This window comes from Aulonocara sp. 'chitande type north' Nkhata Bay, linkage group LG22 (genome assembly GCF_057382095.1).
Source record: "Aulonocara sp. 'chitande type north' Nkhata Bay isolate Kocher_YH1m ecotype deep benthic linkage group LG22, A_spYH_male_GT1.1, whole genome shotgun sequence".
NCBI classification, from domain to species: domain Eukaryota; kingdom Metazoa; phylum Chordata; class Actinopteri; order Cichliformes; family Cichlidae; genus Aulonocara; species Aulonocara sp. 'chitande type north' Nkhata Bay.
This window is the reverse complement of record NC_141364.1, coordinates 28,114,510-28,131,910: the sequence shown is the minus strand read 5'-3', so window position 1 is coordinate 28,131,910 and position 17,401 is coordinate 28,114,510. Positions and strand designations below refer to the sequence as shown.

The following is a 17,401-nucleotide window of genomic DNA, read 5'->3' as shown; positions in this document are numbered from 1 at the left end:
CAACCAGTGTTTTGGGATAGACTATGATGAAACTTTTTCTCCGACTGCTAACCTGACAAGCATAAGAGTATTGATGCAGTGTGCAATACAAGAAAACCTGATTTTGCATCAGATGGATGTAAAAACCGCATACTTGCATGCACCAATAGATTTTGAAGTGTATGTTGAGCAGCCAGAAGGCTATGAAGTAAAAGGAAAAACAGATGAGAAACTGGTCTACAAGCTGGAAAAGTCACTTTATGGGCTTAAACAGTCAGGCCGAAACTGGAACAGGACATTACATGACTATTTGATAGAGAACGGTTTCATGCAGAGTCCTGTAGATCATTGTGTTTACACAAGGAAAACAGGAAAAGAAAAAGTGATCATGATCATATGGGTTGATGATATTATTATTGCAGCCAGTGATGAAAGGGTTTTGAAAACTGTGAAGGAAATGCTAACTGCAAGATTCAAAATGAAAGATATGGGGAAACTCAAACATTTTCTTGGTATTGATTTTGAGCAAACCCAAGATTGTGTAAAAATGTTACAAGAGAGATATGTAGAAAACATACTGGAAAGATTTCAAATGCAAGACTGTAAACCAAGATCAACTCCTTGTGAACAAAGGTTGAACTACAATGATGATGCTGAGAAAATGAACAATGTCAGAATGTACAGAGAGGCAGTAGGTAGCCTTATTTACTTGACCTCTTGCACACGACCAGATTTGAGTTTTGTTGTAAGTAAGCTGTCACAGCACTTCAAAGAACCAGCTGTGGAACATTGGACTACTGTGAAACATGTTCTAAGGTACCTGAAACAATCAAAAGACAAGACATTGTGCTACAGGAAAAGTGACAAAGATTTGAGAGTACAAGGTCACAGTGACTCAGACTGGGCTGCGGATGTGACTGACAGGAGGAGTACTACAGGTTACTGCGTAAGCCTGAATGAAGGAGGTACTTTGGTGTCATGGCGAACAAAGAAGCAGCCAACTGTTGCCTTGTCAACTTGTGAAGCAGAGTACATAGCTTTGGCAGCAACAACACAAGAATGTTTGTACTTGACACAACTGTTGCAAAGCATGTATGAGCATCAAAAGAGACCGCCAAAGATTTTTGAGGACAATCAAGGGACTATTGCATTGGCAAAGAATCCTGTTAACAGACAGAGGTGTAAGCATATCGATATCAAATATCATTTTGTGAGATCAACAGTTAATGCTGGAAATTTGATATTGGAGTATTGTCCGACAGGTCTGATGGTGGCCGATGTTATGACAAAGCCAGCAACAAAGGGGAAGTTATTGAAGTTTGAGAAATATATGTTTGGAGTGTAAACAAATAGTAAAGAAAAACTGTTTCTTTTGGAATGCATGTAAAGCTGACAACGTGAGTGCAAGTGGGGGTGTTGAGCTAGTTAATAGGTATGCCCTCGTTGTCATCTGTTGTGATTTTATTTTGAAAGGATGCTTCCTGTTATGCTGCAGAGTGCACGCGAGAGTTCAATAATAAAAACTAAGTGTTGTTCCGGTGAAAAGCCGATGCCCCACGTGTGATTATTCCTCCGTCTAGACAATATAAGTATCTTCAATATTCATGCAGATTCCGCTGGAAGACCCGTCTCTGCTAACAATATTTCAAAGTCATTTAACTTAGCACATCAGTTAAATGACTAATAAGGACATAATGGTGGACGTACACTGGATCTGGTCTTTACTCTCATTATATCAATAAACTCCCTGAGAGTGTCTGAATCATTGTCTGATCACAAATGTATAATTTCTGACACTTTTACAGTCAGTCTTGTCTTCCCAGAACATTTTGCTACAGGGAGTGCAGAATTATTAGGTAAATGAGTATTTTGTCCACATCATCCTCTTCATGCATGTTGTCTTACTCCAAGCTGTATAGGCTCGAAAGCCTACTACCAATTAAGCATATTAGGTGATGTGCATCTCTGTAATGAGAAGGGGTGTGGTCTAATGACATCAACACCCTATATCAGGTGTGCATAATTATTAGGCAACGTCCTTTCCTTTGGCAAAATGGGTCAAAAGAAGGACTTGACAGGCTCAGAAAAGTCAAAAATAGTGAGATATCTTGCAGAGGGATGCAGCAGTCTCAAAATTGCAAAGCTTCTGAAGCGTGATCATCGAACAATCAAGCGTTTCATTCAAAATAGTCAACAGGGTCGCAAGAAGCGTGTGGAAAAACCAAGGCGCCAAATAACTGCCCATGAACTGAGAAAAGTCAAGCGTGCAGCTGTCAAGATGCCACTTGCCACCAGTTTGGCCATATTTCAGAGCTGCAACATCACTGGAGTGCCCAAAAGCACAAGGTGTGCAATACTCAGAGACATGGCCAAGGTAAGAAAGGCTGAAAGACGACCACCACTGAACAAGACACACAAACTGAAACGTCAAGACTGGGCCAAGAAACATCTCAAGATTGATTTTTCTAAGGTTTTATGGACTGATGACATGAGAGTGAGTCTTGATGGGCCAGATGGATGGGCCTGTGGCTGGATTGGTAAAGAGCAGAGAGCTCCAGTCCGACTCAGACGCCAGCAAGGTGGAGGTAGAGTACTGGTTTGGGCTGGTATCATCAAAGATGAGCTTGTGGGGCCTTTTCGGGTTGAGGATGGAGTCAAGCTCAACTCCCAGTCCTACTGCCAGTTTCTGGAAGACACCTTCTTCAAGCAGTGGTACAGGAAGAAGTCTGCATCCTTCAAGAAAAACATGATTTTCATGCAGGACAATGCTCCATCACACGCGTCCAAGTACTCCACAGCATGGCTGGCAAGAAAGGGTATAAAAGAAGAAAAACTAATGACATGGCCACCTTGTTCACCTGATCTGAACCCCATTGAGAACCTGTGGTCCATCATCAAATGTGAGATTTACAAGGAGGGAAAACAGTACACCTCTCTGAACAGTGTCTGGGAGGCTGTGGTTGCTGCTGCACGCAATGTTGATGGTGAACAGATCAAAACACTGACAGAATCCATGGATGGCAGGCTTTTGAGTGTCCTTGCAAAGAAAGGTGGCTATATTGGTCGCTGATTTGTTTTTGTTTTGTTTTTGAATGTCAGAAATGTATATTTGTGAATGTGGAGATGTTATATTGGTTTCACTGGTAAAAATAAATAATTGAAATGGGTATATATTTGTTTTTTGTTAAGTTGCCTAATAATTATGCACAGTAATAGTCACCTGCACACACAGATATCCCCCTAAAATAGCTCAAACTAAAAACAAACTAAAAACTACTTCCAAAAACATTCAGCTTTGATATTAATGAGTTTTTTGGGTTCATTGAGAACATGGTTGTTGTTCAATAATAAAATTATTCCTCAAAAATACAACTTGCCTAATAATTCTGCACTCCCTGTAGTTTGATTAACAATAATATGCACAATCCAAGGTTCTTGTTCAACACAATGACACATTTTTATATTTTCTATCTATGAAAAGAAATTCTGAACGTTTTTGTTACCAAGATTAACTGTAGCAAGTCACAGTTTAGTTCTGTTTTTGTGCAACCTGCCCAACAGTTACCCACTACCCACTTCTGTTTTTCAGGTTTTATCTGATTTTCACATCAGATCTCATTGATATAGTCACACACATGCACACTTCTTCCGGCCCAGCTGACATTATCCCTCCTAAATTGATTAAAGAGGTTTTACCTGTCATCTCCGCTTGACTTCTCTCTATTATAAACATTTCCCTTTTATCTGGCTGCAATCCAGACTACTTTAACCCTGCCAGTGTCTTCCCTCTGCTTAAAAAACCCTTCATAGACGCCACTAATTTACAGATTTACAGGCCCATTTCCAAACTGCCATGTTTTTCAGAAATGTTTGTGAAAGTTGAGGCTCATCAGCTTCTTCAGCTGGTTCAGGGAAACAACATTCATTTCATTGATAGCACAATTAGCGTAGAATTAGCTTATGCACAAATTGAATATATAGCATCCACAATTACAATGTACGCGACCACTTTTAAGATCACATACTAAAGAATATAAAAATTGCTTCAAAGGTTGCTGCAGCTGCTTTTTAAAAACATAAAAAAAAAAAAAATCAGTAGGCGGTGATTTCATACCCACTGATCTCTTACCTCAAAATTAACCTGCTCCAAAGCAGGTTTGGTGTGGAGTGTAAGTTACCATGGTAATGCAACCTGGTAAGAAGTGAGCCACCCTGATACTGACCCAGAAATAAACCTGAACTTGAAAAGTGAGTATATGCATCCCTGTGTGTGGGATTTTTGTCATGATGGAACAGGATGTTACAGAACAGCTTTGCACTGACTATCAGATATAGGCCTTTGGAAGTTGAACAAAACAAACTGTACTGGTATACTGGATTCTTGTCATCAGTAAATGGCTCTCGACACAAAGGTGGTTGTTAGAGATTCTTGAAAACTTCAACATGGTCCCTCCAACCCACATAGCAAAATTGTTATGGCTCGGATCTGGCCAACACAATGTGTTTACACATGGCCCACATACCGCAAAGAATGACGGTCCTTTGGTGGTCCAGATCTGGTTTGCCAGGGTTGGCCCACACATGGGCCAGCACAAGGCCAGTTGCAGACACACTGACGGCCCTGTGCTGGCCCAGAACAGTTTCAGCTCTGGCCCCAAATGTCAGCCTAATGTGTACCACACATATAATAACAACATGTGCTGGAACAAAATAGTGCAAAAGTAACATGACAAATCTCCCTTGAGACAGTGAATGGACTGATTCTAATGTAGTGCTTTTCTACTCTCCTGGATTACTCACAGTGCTCTATACAACATGCCACATTCACCCAATCTCACACTTTCTCTAAACTGAGCGCTTCCTAACTACATTCACATTCAGTCACACTCTTGACATGCAGATTGGAGGAGCCAGGGATCGAACTAGCTAACCTTCCAATCAGTAGGTGACCTGCTCTACTTCCTGAGCTACAGCCACCCAGTGGTAAACATGACTAAACCTTCACGAGGTTTTGGATAAAGTGTACACTCACAAACCTGTCAAACCTGCATTTGAAACGTTGGCTACTATAGCAGTATAGTATTGCAACATGGCATTTGGATCTTCTAACTAAAACAGGAAAATAGGAACATAAATAGTGCCATCATTGCCAGACCTGGCCCACATCTGGTTGACACACACCCTGCCATGACACCAGTCAGTCAGAAGTGCCAGCTTGGGCAGGCCTGTTTTCTATGAGCCTGGGCCACATAAACCAAAGCACAATTGGGCCAGATGTGGCATGCCATCACATAGACAGTGCCATTTATGCCAGGCCTGGCCCATATCTGGATGACATACCACTTACCATGCCAGAAGTCAGCCAGCAGTGCCGGCTTGACACCAGATCCGGGCCAGACCTTACTGCTATGTGGGAATAGTGCATGTAATGCAAGTCCTAACATCAACTTATGGAATGTGGCTCCCATTGTTGTGCATTACTGTGTCATGTTTGCTCATGTAAAGCAGGAACAATATCAGAACTCCTATAATTGTAGAAGAGCAGAAATGTGCTCCTCAAACTAAATATTAATATACTGACTTTATAGCAGTTTCCCAGGTAAGAAGCTGAAATTGGTCTAAAATGTTAAGATTCTTTTTTTCCTAAGCTGATTTGCAAAACTGTTGCAAACACAGTTTGCTGTTTCCACGTTATTGATTTTTCATAGCTAGACTTAGTTTTCTTAGTATAATCTGTCTCCTGATTCACCATACTCATTCAAATATCACCGAGTAGGCCTGGGCATCACTATGATGTTTTTTGTTATGGTGGTTCCACCTACCCGAGTTATATTCTGAACCCGGAAGAGACGGATTATAACATCATCGTCAGCTGTCCTGGACAGAAGCTCCACGGTCATGGGTCCAAACTGCTGCAGCCCAGGTTCAGGCCAGTACTGCAGACAAGGCTGAGACGAGAAAGGAGGCAAGAAGAGAAGGGAGCAGGTCATTAGCCCACACTTGCTTGAGGCAGTGCAAATAATTATGTCAGCACCCAGTGATGGTGAAGCCAGTAACAAGACACCTGAGTATTGACAGGAGAGACAATTAGCCTAAATGACAATGATTATCTACAAATGGCAACTGTGAATTAAATGAGCAAAAAAACAAACCACTCGTCAGCGGGAACAATCCTTCACATAAGCAGCGGTCACCTAGCTTGAATTATTCATGAGTCCCAATCATTACCATTAGTACATTATAAATTAATGGAGTAAGAGACCTTGGCTGTGCTCAGGAGAGATAAACAGGAAGTTAGCTGAGAGGTTGGACGCTCACAAAAGACAAGGTCTCCTATCACTGCCACTTCAAAAGCGCATCCCCTGGCCAAGTGGGAGTGGAGTGGGGGGGGGGGGGGGGGCGGCACACACAGGGGAGCAAGCGCTGTCATATGGACGTATTCTGCAGTGACTTTGGGGTTGAGCAGATCCTTAGAGTAGGAAGTGATAACGGCATTTCACACTGACAGAAGGGTATTAACCGGTGACATTGGCCAGGAGGGGCGATAAATATTTATACATCCAGGCAGGAGACAGGCAGCTCCAAGTTAAGAGGACAAATTGAGTGAGTGTGTGTTGGAGGGTCAAACTGTTAATCCACTGGTAGTGAGACAAGGAGGAAGACGAAGAAGAAGAAGAGAGTGACAGAGAAAAAAGGACAGGTTGCAGCTGACAGGCATAGTGGAAATGGTGAGCAGGAACAAGACATGACACGGTGACAGAGGAGCGATAGCGAGACAGCAGAACAAACCCACGCATGAGCAAACATGGGCCCAAACGATAAGAACGTGTTAATGCAGTGACGGGCTGTGTAAATGAATTGGATGGCATGAACAGAGGATTGAAGCTTTGTGCAGATGACCTCTCCAAACTGTGTGTGACTCACATTCATATCTTCTTTTAAAGGAAAAGAGGATAAGAATGACATGTTGACGCTGTTAGTGTCCATGCACTATATTAAAAAGAAAGCCTTGTAAGCAGTAATCTTTGTTTTGCTAAGATTTTTAAATACAGGCTTCCCAGCTGTGACTACAAGTAGTGCTGGAGCCTGTTTTATGGATACATGTTCTTTTTATTTATTAGCTGACAATATAAGGAGTGTCAGCATGGCAAATGACAAACACTCTATTTCTGTGATTTCAGTTTTAGCAGTGCTCATTTTTAAACAGTAAAAAAAATCATTATATTCGATATAAGCAATCATCGAGTTTTAGTTTGTGATGTCATTTCCAAATGGAATTGATAGAGCTGATTGCAGCATTCCTGTTTATTGTATTTATCTGAATGCTACTCAGATAGAATATTTTGTCTTTCTTTTGACTGGTGACTTTATTGTTTTTTATCTATTTATTCATTTTATTTCAAAGTGACACATTATACCATTAAACGAATGAGCTATGGCCAGCAGTTTTTCAGGTCCGCTCAGAAGGAAATACAAAAGAGTAGGAAAAACTAAAAGGTCCTGAAAGAGGTCTGAAAAGGGGCACTTCCTGCAATTCATGCTCCCCTGATGCTACACTCCGAATTTCCTCCGCAAATCATAATATCAGTGCTGTGGGACTGATTTAACTGCAAAATGACACAGGCAGCAGGCAACCTCGCTTTCACTGGAAAACAAAAATCTGGCAACCAGTTGAGTCAAGTCTGCTGCTGCAAAGAGACGTGTTGCAGATGAGTTGTACTCATCAGTGCAGATGAACTCAGAATGACTGCAGTCTGTCTGCATTTCTAAACTAGATGATAATTATTTGCAAACCTGCTTGAAAGTAATTTCAGTCAGTCAAGTTGGATTCTTTAGAGTCAGACGGCCTCCCACCAGGTAAACTGTGCAGTTACCTTACAATCGAAAATGGTTGCCCAGAGTTTGAGCGGGCAAAACCCTCCATATCTGGACACTGCAACTACTTGCAATTGGTCTCTGACAGCAAAGAAATTCAGTGTAACAACCAATTGTTTCTAGATGCACATTCTATTTTTTTCTAGTGTTACTGAGCCATTGATCAAACAGTTTTTTCCTCAGCTTGTCTTATATTGCATTGGGGGGAACCTGCTCTTAACCTCCTAGGACCTGGCGTCCACATATGTGGACATCACATTTTGGGTTGTCTAGACCAAAATACTAAATTTTGCTCTACAAGGGCCTGATATCCACTTACAAGGACAATATTCTGCCACTGTTCTATCAAAATTTAAAATGAATGTTCTTATATGTGGATCTAATTTTTCTCAGAAACAAAAATCAGGTAAAAGAAAATAATCAGGTAATTCTTTGTTTTTACATTCATCAGGTCCCAATCAGCCCAAATAGCAAAGAAAAATTAAAAATGCATGCCATGAAAGGGTTTGGGTCTTAGAACGTTAAGACTGGAAACCCTTTGAGAAACAATTCATCCACTTTCTTATCTAATTCAGGGTCACAGGGGGCTGTAGCCTATCCTTGTTGTCGTATGGTGAACCTAATATAGGCACAGCACAGAGCAGAAAAGTCTTGCATACTACTTCAAAGGCCACCCTAAAAATTCCTAAACCCCACGAGCACTAATTTCTTTGTAGGGTAAAATGATCTCTTCAAAAGCTCCCAGCGGAAAGAAACTGGATGTGCTGCTCCAATCTCCAGGATACCTCAGGTTGTTTTAGCTCTACACGTAGCTTTTTATTCATGGTGTGATCAGCTTTAAATACAATTGATGACATTACAGTGACATGAAAGAGTTTAAAATTTTTTTACGGCAGCCTTGGCTCGCTAAAAAGCCCAATCCAATAAAATTGGGAATGACAGTTTGCATGCACTTGCTGGACACTGATATGAGTGTCTGTTAGAATTATTTATCAAAGCAAAAATGCTTTTCACAACCCAAATTAAGTTCATCCATTGATTTATTTTTCTGAATGATGTAAATGTTTTAAATTTTGATGCATCTTTTAAAAATTTCGTTTGGAAAACAAGGTCACCAAGGTCCTTGAACTGCAGTATCTGAAATAGAAATGTTTCTCTCTTATATATAACAGTAAAAGTGCTCCTCATCTCTGCTGCTTGATTTCTGAGGTTGGAGGAAATGCTCCTTGCAAGCAGACTTAAAAGGGAGCTTGACAGCGCTTTAGTTATGTTGCTTTTTTCTGTTCTTTTTCTCTGCTCTTCAACTTAGTGCTTGCCTTGCAGTGCTTGGAAGTGGTAGAAAATTGGTCCTGGCATTCTTCTGACCCTGCATCTTCTTTAGATAATAAATACATTTCACAGGGTAAAAGCTGCACTGGTGGCAGCAGTTAAACCTGACTGTGCTGAATAACAGAAAACATAAGATAAATTATATAGATACAAAATAAAGCCAAATGCCTCTGTTTTTGGACATAAAGGGGTTTTTTTGTATTCAGGTAAAAAGAAAATTCAGTATTGGAGTAATATGTATATTTGAGAGTATGCAACTGTATGGATTAATCAAAATCCTGCTGTATTGCAGATGTTCTCAGATAGTGAGACTTAATCGCCCATGGCTGAATTATAAGTTGTAAGCTGATGAGTTAGATATTAGAACTTAAGTTAATAATAAAATTCAGTCTCAGTCCCTTTTCTCTTACCCAGGCTGAGTTGGACTGGTTGAGCTGATTGAGCATCACCACAGAGGTGCAGCCGTAGTCATACACGAGCCTCCAGAAGTCGGTGGTTGTGCCGGGCAGTGGGTGTGGCGTCACCACAAAGGCAGCAGGCCGGAGGAAGCTGTCTGCGAGCGCTGCATTGATGTAGTTGCTGCTCTCTCCTTCTGTGGTGACGAGAAAGGCCAGCGAGCGGTCCGGGGGCAGCACATCCATGCTGCGGTTCTTCTCACGGTTTCGGGGCATCAGGGAGATGCTGCACTCCTCCACATCCAGGTGAGGAGTCACAGAGTTCAGAGTCTGGGGAGGAGGAGGAGGAGGAGGAGGACCGGGGAAGGTAAAGGAGAAAGGAGTGTGCAGAGAAGATAATTAGAAAGACGGGCGTGTGTTTGAGAATGTTTCCACATTCTAGATTGGGAGATAAAATGAAACACTAAGAATAAAGATTGTGATAAGAGGAGACAGACGCAGCAAAACAGAAATGGGATCAAAGAGGGATTGACAGAGGCAATGAAAATGTTCTCTGCTCAAGCAGCTTCACTGTCAATACCTGACAAGCATACCTATCTTAGAAAACTTTAAAACACATTCATTATCAGTTTAAACCCCCACAGGGTTTAATAGATAAAAACACATTTATTGCAATCTAATACACTACAAAAAGCATATTATCAAGGGATTGGAAATTGAAAGGGAACGATTATCTAAGCTGCCAGATAGCATTGTGAATGATGCCCCATTGGTTTAGATAAAATGAACAGAACTCGTAACCATAATATTGCATTTGGGGAACAAGTTGCCGTTATGAGCGGGGAGCCGCTACACAAAGGTCACCAATCAATAACACATGTATAAAGAAAAGCAACAATACTACATAAAGAACAAATACACAATGTGGATTTCAATCTCTAACGTAAAGCTTCTAGTGATGACTGAGTGATTTCGCACATCAACATGACGTCCAGATGAACAGAACTGACTTTCTGGGATTCCCTCACCTGGACGATCGAGGATGCATACGAGCTGTTTGTTCGACTGATACAAAAATCAAGTGTTTTCTGTTTGGGAATGTGGTAGTGAGTGTTCAGACACCTCCGTTGGAGTTTGTGATACTTTTAACTTTTAATAAGTAATTTAAAGTGCGAAGATCCTCAGGCAAGTTCAGAAGTGTCTTTTTTTCCAACTTCTAAGTGGGTTTAAATCTTTATGGGTGTTTTTTTTTTCCTTTTGAATATTCATTTGCTGAACCGATTTAGGTGAGAAAAGGATCCAGAACACAGATTCAACAAATATGTGCCTCTGTAGACAACAAAAAAGTAAAAAGTGCTGATTTGCTGTGATTCAGCTGATTTCACAACATGCATAACATGTGAATTTTTAACTCTACCCCAGTTTGAAATGAAAAACGACGTCATCGTCTCTCAGTATTACCTGAAACTCCTCCTTCAGCTGCGAACTGTTGCTCTGTGAGTCGACCTTTAGCATTTCTTTGTAAGTGAGAGCAAACTCAGTCACAGGGATGGCAGTCTCTCCACACAGACAAGCCTCCAGAATGGCATCGTGGATGAAAACATACTGTTCCTGAAACACACACAGAGGGTAACGCATTCCCACTTTTCCCAAGTCACATAAAACCCCTCCGTCTCACCAAAGAGCGGCCTCACTGTTAATTGCCCACTCGTCAAAAACAATGCTGAATTTAATTAATGCTGTTGACTAACAGTCAGAGCTGTTCAATACTCTTCACATTACCATGCCGACACTCAGGTATTGTTTCCAAGCAGAAAAAAGTGTCCATAAAATGGGGTAAAAAAGTCCAGCAAACACACATCAGAGGAGCTAAACACTGCCCACACGCACCATTTAAAAAAGTCACGAGCTGTGCAATTAACGAGGAAACTAGGAAATATGTTTTGATGTTCAACAAAACAACAGATCAAAGAGCTGAGGATACATTCATAATTACAGACATAAAACTGTCCCTCTTCCAACTTATTTATCATTTTTAATATGCTCTATAATTGTACTCATATTTAACTGGTAGACAAGCTGCAGCTAAGAGAAGAGATGAAATTAAAGGGAAATAAATACTATTGTTTGTGTATTTACTGTGCCGTCTCCTATTCCCGACTTATTAAGAAAAGAATGACGTTCCAACTTTTAATAGTTTTATTTATTGCGGTAATTAATGTCTTTCTCCCGCTTATTTATTTGAAGATTGTGAGTTCACTCTAAGCACACTTTGAATAAAAAAACTGTGAGTTGTGAGTTTATTTATACAATTAAAGCAAGGATTTTATCAAATGAATGAATGATATTTGTCTTTAATAAAAGAAGTCTGACACTGGTCTTCTACACTAATGTAGCTGCTTCTTTGCTAATTCAACATAATTACATTTTTAAATATATATTCAGTGTAGAATCGTTTTTGCATGAAACAGTTACAGATAATATAATTAGTTAAAGACAATATTGTACATTTACATAATTAAATACATGTATAAACAGATGGGTGTATATGTGTATACATCATTTCCCTACATTTGGCTCCGTCAAAAGTTGGATAGACAGTATTTTATAGAAATAAATCAGAGCTATAATATATATACAGCAATGCCTTGAAGGTGGCTTTTTACTTACTTTACTTCTTCATATTAACAATCATTTACATTTTTTCTTTCTTCTTTAAAAACTAATTCTTCCCCATATTTTTATAAAAGTCAGACAGCACGATTAATCACTTAATTTGAGGTGTTTCAATGACTGAAAACACCTGAATTCAAAGATTAAAACCCATGACCCATCGCCTTTATCCATGCTACTTTTTTTGTCAGTTTGGCCTCAATCAGCACTATTGTAGAAAAAAAAAAAGGAAATGAAATGAAAAAACTATTTGTAAATTGTAAAGTTAGGCAGCTTTACAATGTTCTATCAATAACTAATATTACAGTTGAAACAAAAATGATTTATGTTTATGAACTAATACCTGCTGTTAAGGCTAAACCTGTGAGCTTCTGTTAAAGCCATCAGCATGGCATCTCTAACCACATTTCCACTCTCCCACTCACCTCAGTCTGGATCATGTTGATGCGACGTGAGCAGAGGGTCTTAACACAGTTGTAGATGTCCACCACTCCTTCACACTCAGCCATATCCAACATGACATCTAGAACGATGTAGCAGCCGGTCCTGCCTGCCCCCATGCTGTCACAGAGGAGAGGGGAGATGGATTAGAAGGCCTGAATATACCACTGAAAAGAAAAAAAACTCAATGGGGATCCTTTCATTAATAAATGAGATTCTTTAACTCGTGTACAAATGGAGCTTTTGTCCTGCAAATAAAGACAGTAGATACACGAACCTTCTATCTTCTATCATAGCTTGAAGTTTCTCTGCTCTGGCCTATGCTTTGCTTTAACACTGCTGTAAAGATGTTCAGATGTCTGTGAATGCTTCAGCTCTTTCTAGGTAAGGCTTAGTTACTTTAAAACTGTGCCTGCACTGGGATATCCTATAACGCTGGGATATCTTATACCCAAAGAAATATTTGTCTTCATATAGCCATTGCTCTTCCACTGAAAGGAAAAAACACTCTCAGCGGTGCGCCAGTGTTGTTAAAAAAGTATCACTTATGATAAAACGGAAAAGCATCACAGCTTGATCAGAATCTGAAATCCAAGAGAGGGTGTACACTGGCAGACTGGGCTGAAATAAAAACAAACACCAAGAACAGATCTCAGCATGTTGGTGATTATTACAAATCCAAAGTGACTCAGTGATATTTACCCCTGCTTATATTTCTCACAGTTGACCTACTATACGGTGCTGCTATTTTGACAGTTGAGTTTTTTGGACTGACTTGGTGCCATATAATACACAGTACGATCAGGTTATAAAAGGCAGACAGCACAAAAATAAAAGTAGCTGTTTTTCCATATTATTGAACTAATCACAAACTCTTGCATTTAAATCTGCTGCAATGACCCGGTTACTGCGTTCACCAGATATCAACACAATTTCGATCTGCTCCTCACGTGTTAACCTCTTCAACATGTCAATGGCTGTGAACAAAGAGAAACTTGTAAATAAGTCATGAAAGAATAAAGTTAGGTTGAAACCAAGCACACCATTGTTTTTCTTGTGACATTACCAATAAGTTTGATGTGTCACATGGCCCTCTTTCTATTGAAAAAACAAAAGTTGTATCCAAGATGGCCGACTTCTAAATGCCCGCCATGGTCACACCCATCTTGAGGAGTTTGCCCCCTCACATATACTAATGTGCCACAAACAGGACTTTAATATCACCAACCATTCCCATTTTATTACGGTGTATCCATATAAATGGCCCACCCTGTATTTACAAAAAGAGTGCAATGAAAAGTTTGTGTGCAGTGGAAACTCAGAGATTTTTGTGACTGACCCTGTTGCATCGACATTTCTCTCAGTTCCTGAAGGTGCAAAATATAGTGTGAATTTTTATTGTATAAATAATATTTAAAACCACCTTATCACCCAAATATGATCACTTGAGGTTAAAGAAGAACTAAGATGTGATGGTCAAAACACTAACATTAGGCTTTAAAACATTCATTCATTTCATTTGTGTTTCTCATTAGTTTTTCTGTTGTGAGTGATTACATACGGCAGCTACTTGTGTACACACACTGGATTTTTGCATTCAGACTTGTTTGTTGTAAAGCTGTTTGTTACTCAAACTGGCATTTAATTGATTCATATGACATTTTTTTGACTTTCATCCAGCATCTTAAGCACTTTAGGGATCCCAGGTGTTGAAATAAAATAAATTTCACTGGAGCACAGCAAGTCATGCTCCACTTTAAAGTGAAGGCTGTAGGAACAGTTATCCTGCACATCATTGTATGTTATGACAAAGAGGTAGAGACAGAATGAAATAAATGCATTTTCAAACTTGGTTTCGCTGTGAAGTGTTGGCACAGGTTTGCTGTTGTCAAGTTCTCTAATGGACTTAATAAGCTGACAGGGTGTTACCATAGTTACCAAATGATTTGCACGAACAGAAGCTATGTCACTTATACAGATGGCTTATTATAAGATGCACCAGAGTTGTCTGTGAAGGTTCTCAGTCATCCAGGTCATCGTAGTCTAAGGAGCTTGGAAAGAAAATCCAGACGCTTTTCTTTCCAAGCTCCTTAGAATGCACCAGAGTTCAATTCACAGCTTTCACAGCAGCCCTAACAAACTGTTGGCAGTGTTACATTAGCAATTTCTCTACAGTAGAAGTAAGTTAATCGTGATTGTAGCATGAAAACTTGTTCTATATTTCTTTCTATATTTTCTATGTTGAAAAAAATGCCCAAATGGATCAAAAAGAAATCTGTGAGCAAAAGCTTCTGCTGCAGGTCTAATAACAATTATTAGTCAACAGACAGCTTAAAAAAATTCTTCCCTGAAAAGCCAGACGCTGTCCTTGCCCGTTGTGAAAAATCCTACCACCTGCGTCTTTGTGAATGTTTTCTGGGTATGTGTGAAGCATTTTATTTTATCAACACTTTTGTGCTCTCCACAACACAAACACAGAACAGAGAACAGAGAAGCTGACAGTTATTTTGAGAAATGCAGAAAAACACAAACTGAAGCTAAAAAAACGCAGTGCTAAGTGCTATCTAAGCGCACTGGAACATGTTGAACATGGCGTATTTATAGGAGGGAGTATTTACAGCCACCATATCTGTTAGGCAATTTGCTTATTATCAGGACAGAAGGGATGTTACCTGCAGTGGACCACCACAGGTCCAGCATCAGGAGGAGTCGAGGCCTTGACCCGGCGCAGGAAAGCCAACAGGCCCGTAGCGTGGTACGGCACGCCGTGCTCAGGCCAAGAGGTGAAGTGGAACTGGCACACTTCGTGTTTGGCAGGGTAACCTCTCTAAAACAAACAATGAGTCAGGTGTAATGTGAAGTGATGATTATAAGAAGTGAAATAGCTGAAATAAAAAAGACATGAGAGCTGAGCTGCTGGGTACAAATGACGCACACCGGCCACGCTCACAGGTTTGATATAAAAATAATGCAAGAGTATGACTCACCCTCTCCATGGCAAAGGTGCGCACAGTGTACTCTGCAAGTGTTTCAGTCTTCAGCAGTGTTATCTTGATGTCACCGTAGAGCTCTGTGTCATCGGGCCAATACTTACAGCACTTCATCTGAACAAAGAAAGTTCAGTTACAGGTTAAATACAGTTAATGTATGGCTGAATTAATATAACCAGGTATTAATTCAGCTCAGCTCAGTTATAATCACGTCACAGTGCTTTAAATCATAAGGTAAGGAAGCTACAGTGACAGTGAAAATCTTAATAATCAGACGACGTCCTGTATGAATGAACACTTGGCGAAAGTGGGAAGAAAAACCTCCGTTCTTACAGGAAGAAACCTCCAGCAGAATCAGGAAAGACAGGGGCGGCCATCTGCTGTGACCGATGGGGGCGTTGCCCTCTACATCATCAATGTGATTTTATTTCTTAAAAAAACACTAAATAAATAGCACAATTAGGGCTGGGCCATATTATACCGTTCACGGTAAAACCGGTATAATGTTAGGCAACGATAGGAAAATGAAATATCGCGATAGAATGGGAGTAAAACGCGCATGCGCAGTGCCTTTGTTTTCATACGCACATGGCTGATTGTTGAGTGAAACAGATGAACCAGAATTGGTTTGTAAAAATGGTGCAACTTCAGTGATGTGGAACTGGTTTGGTGTTTGTCCGTCAGATACACAACAAAGCACATTTTTTTGCAGAACATGCAAGCGGCCGTTGTTATTGTCGTATTTGTCGGACTAAGATGCTCTTAAATCTGGGAGTAATCTGGGTCCTAAACTCCGTATGTTTCAGGTCAAACAACACTGCAGCATCACTTAGAATTAAAAACTGTCTAAATTCTTTCATCTTTAATAAAACGATCAGCATTGCTGCTTTACCAGGTGTAACTATAAAGTTTAACTTCCAGGCATCCATGAAAACAAAATGTATTACATTTAAAGGAGTTAGAAGTTAGCAGGAAGCTAGTGGAAGTTAGCTCGCTAGTTTCGCTAGTTACCTAAGCATGATATAGCACGTTCTGACAGAGAGATTTCTGAAAAAAATCAAACGTACAGCTCTGCTATCACTTCCAACATAAATGAAGACAGGAAACTAAACAGCAGTGACGTTTGTAGGGTTACTGAAATTGGGCTAGCTGGTATATAATGATGTGCTACGTGATCGCTAGCGACACAGCTATGTTAGCATAACATAAACAGTGAAGCTGGAGGACGAACACTAACACTTTTCCACTTATAAAAGTTAACGTGAAGGTTCTTCATGGTTAGAGACAAATGCAATCGCATGGCAGGATGCTGTAAACGGACCAAACTTCAGTCAGGAGAACAACTGAGATAATCCATCCACAATACAAGGTTAGTCATTAATATACTGCAACAACATGGGAATAGAGCAGCTGCCAGAGAATTCAACATTAATGAATCAATGGTACAGAAGTGGAGGAAGCAAGAAGAATGAGTTTAATAAAGTTTGATTTATCTGACTGCTTTGTTTCGCTTAATGTGCCTTATAATCCCGTGCACCTTATGGTCCGAAAAATGCGTACTGCACACTGCAGTTTAATGTTGCAAAGCACCTCTTTTTAACTTCAGTGGATATTATACATGGTTATGCTCAGGATATGTCAGCCCATTTCTACTGGAAATGCCTTTTGGTTAAACTTTCAGCAAGGAATTTGCATTTGCACTGTTACATTTTTATAAAG

At 40.1% G+C, this 17,401-nt stretch overlaps 1 protein-coding gene across 4 annotated transcripts in view; it reads right to left on the bottom strand.

The window, feature by feature from the left end:
- LOC147304384 (receptor-type tyrosine-protein phosphatase U-like) overlaps window positions 1-17,401 on the bottom strand; it is a 273,746-nt gene that overhangs the window by 10,101 nt on the left and 246,244 nt on the right. For all 4 annotated transcript variants that reach the window (XM_086279852.1, XM_086279853.1, XM_086279854.1 and 1 more), the window contains 6 exons: window positions 15,680-15,796; window positions 15,365-15,519; window positions 12,677-12,812; window positions 11,040-11,189; window positions 9,594-9,908; window positions 5,802-5,927 (listed from right to left, as the gene is read on the bottom strand). In XM_086279852.1, the coding sequence (XP_086135978.1) occupies window positions 5,802-5,927; window positions 9,594-9,908; window positions 11,040-11,189; window positions 12,677-12,812; window positions 15,365-15,519; window positions 15,680-15,796 (999 nt within the window). The remainder of the gene's footprint in view (window positions 1-5,801; window positions 5,928-9,593; window positions 9,909-11,039; window positions 11,190-12,676; window positions 12,813-15,364; window positions 15,520-15,679; window positions 15,797-17,401) is intronic.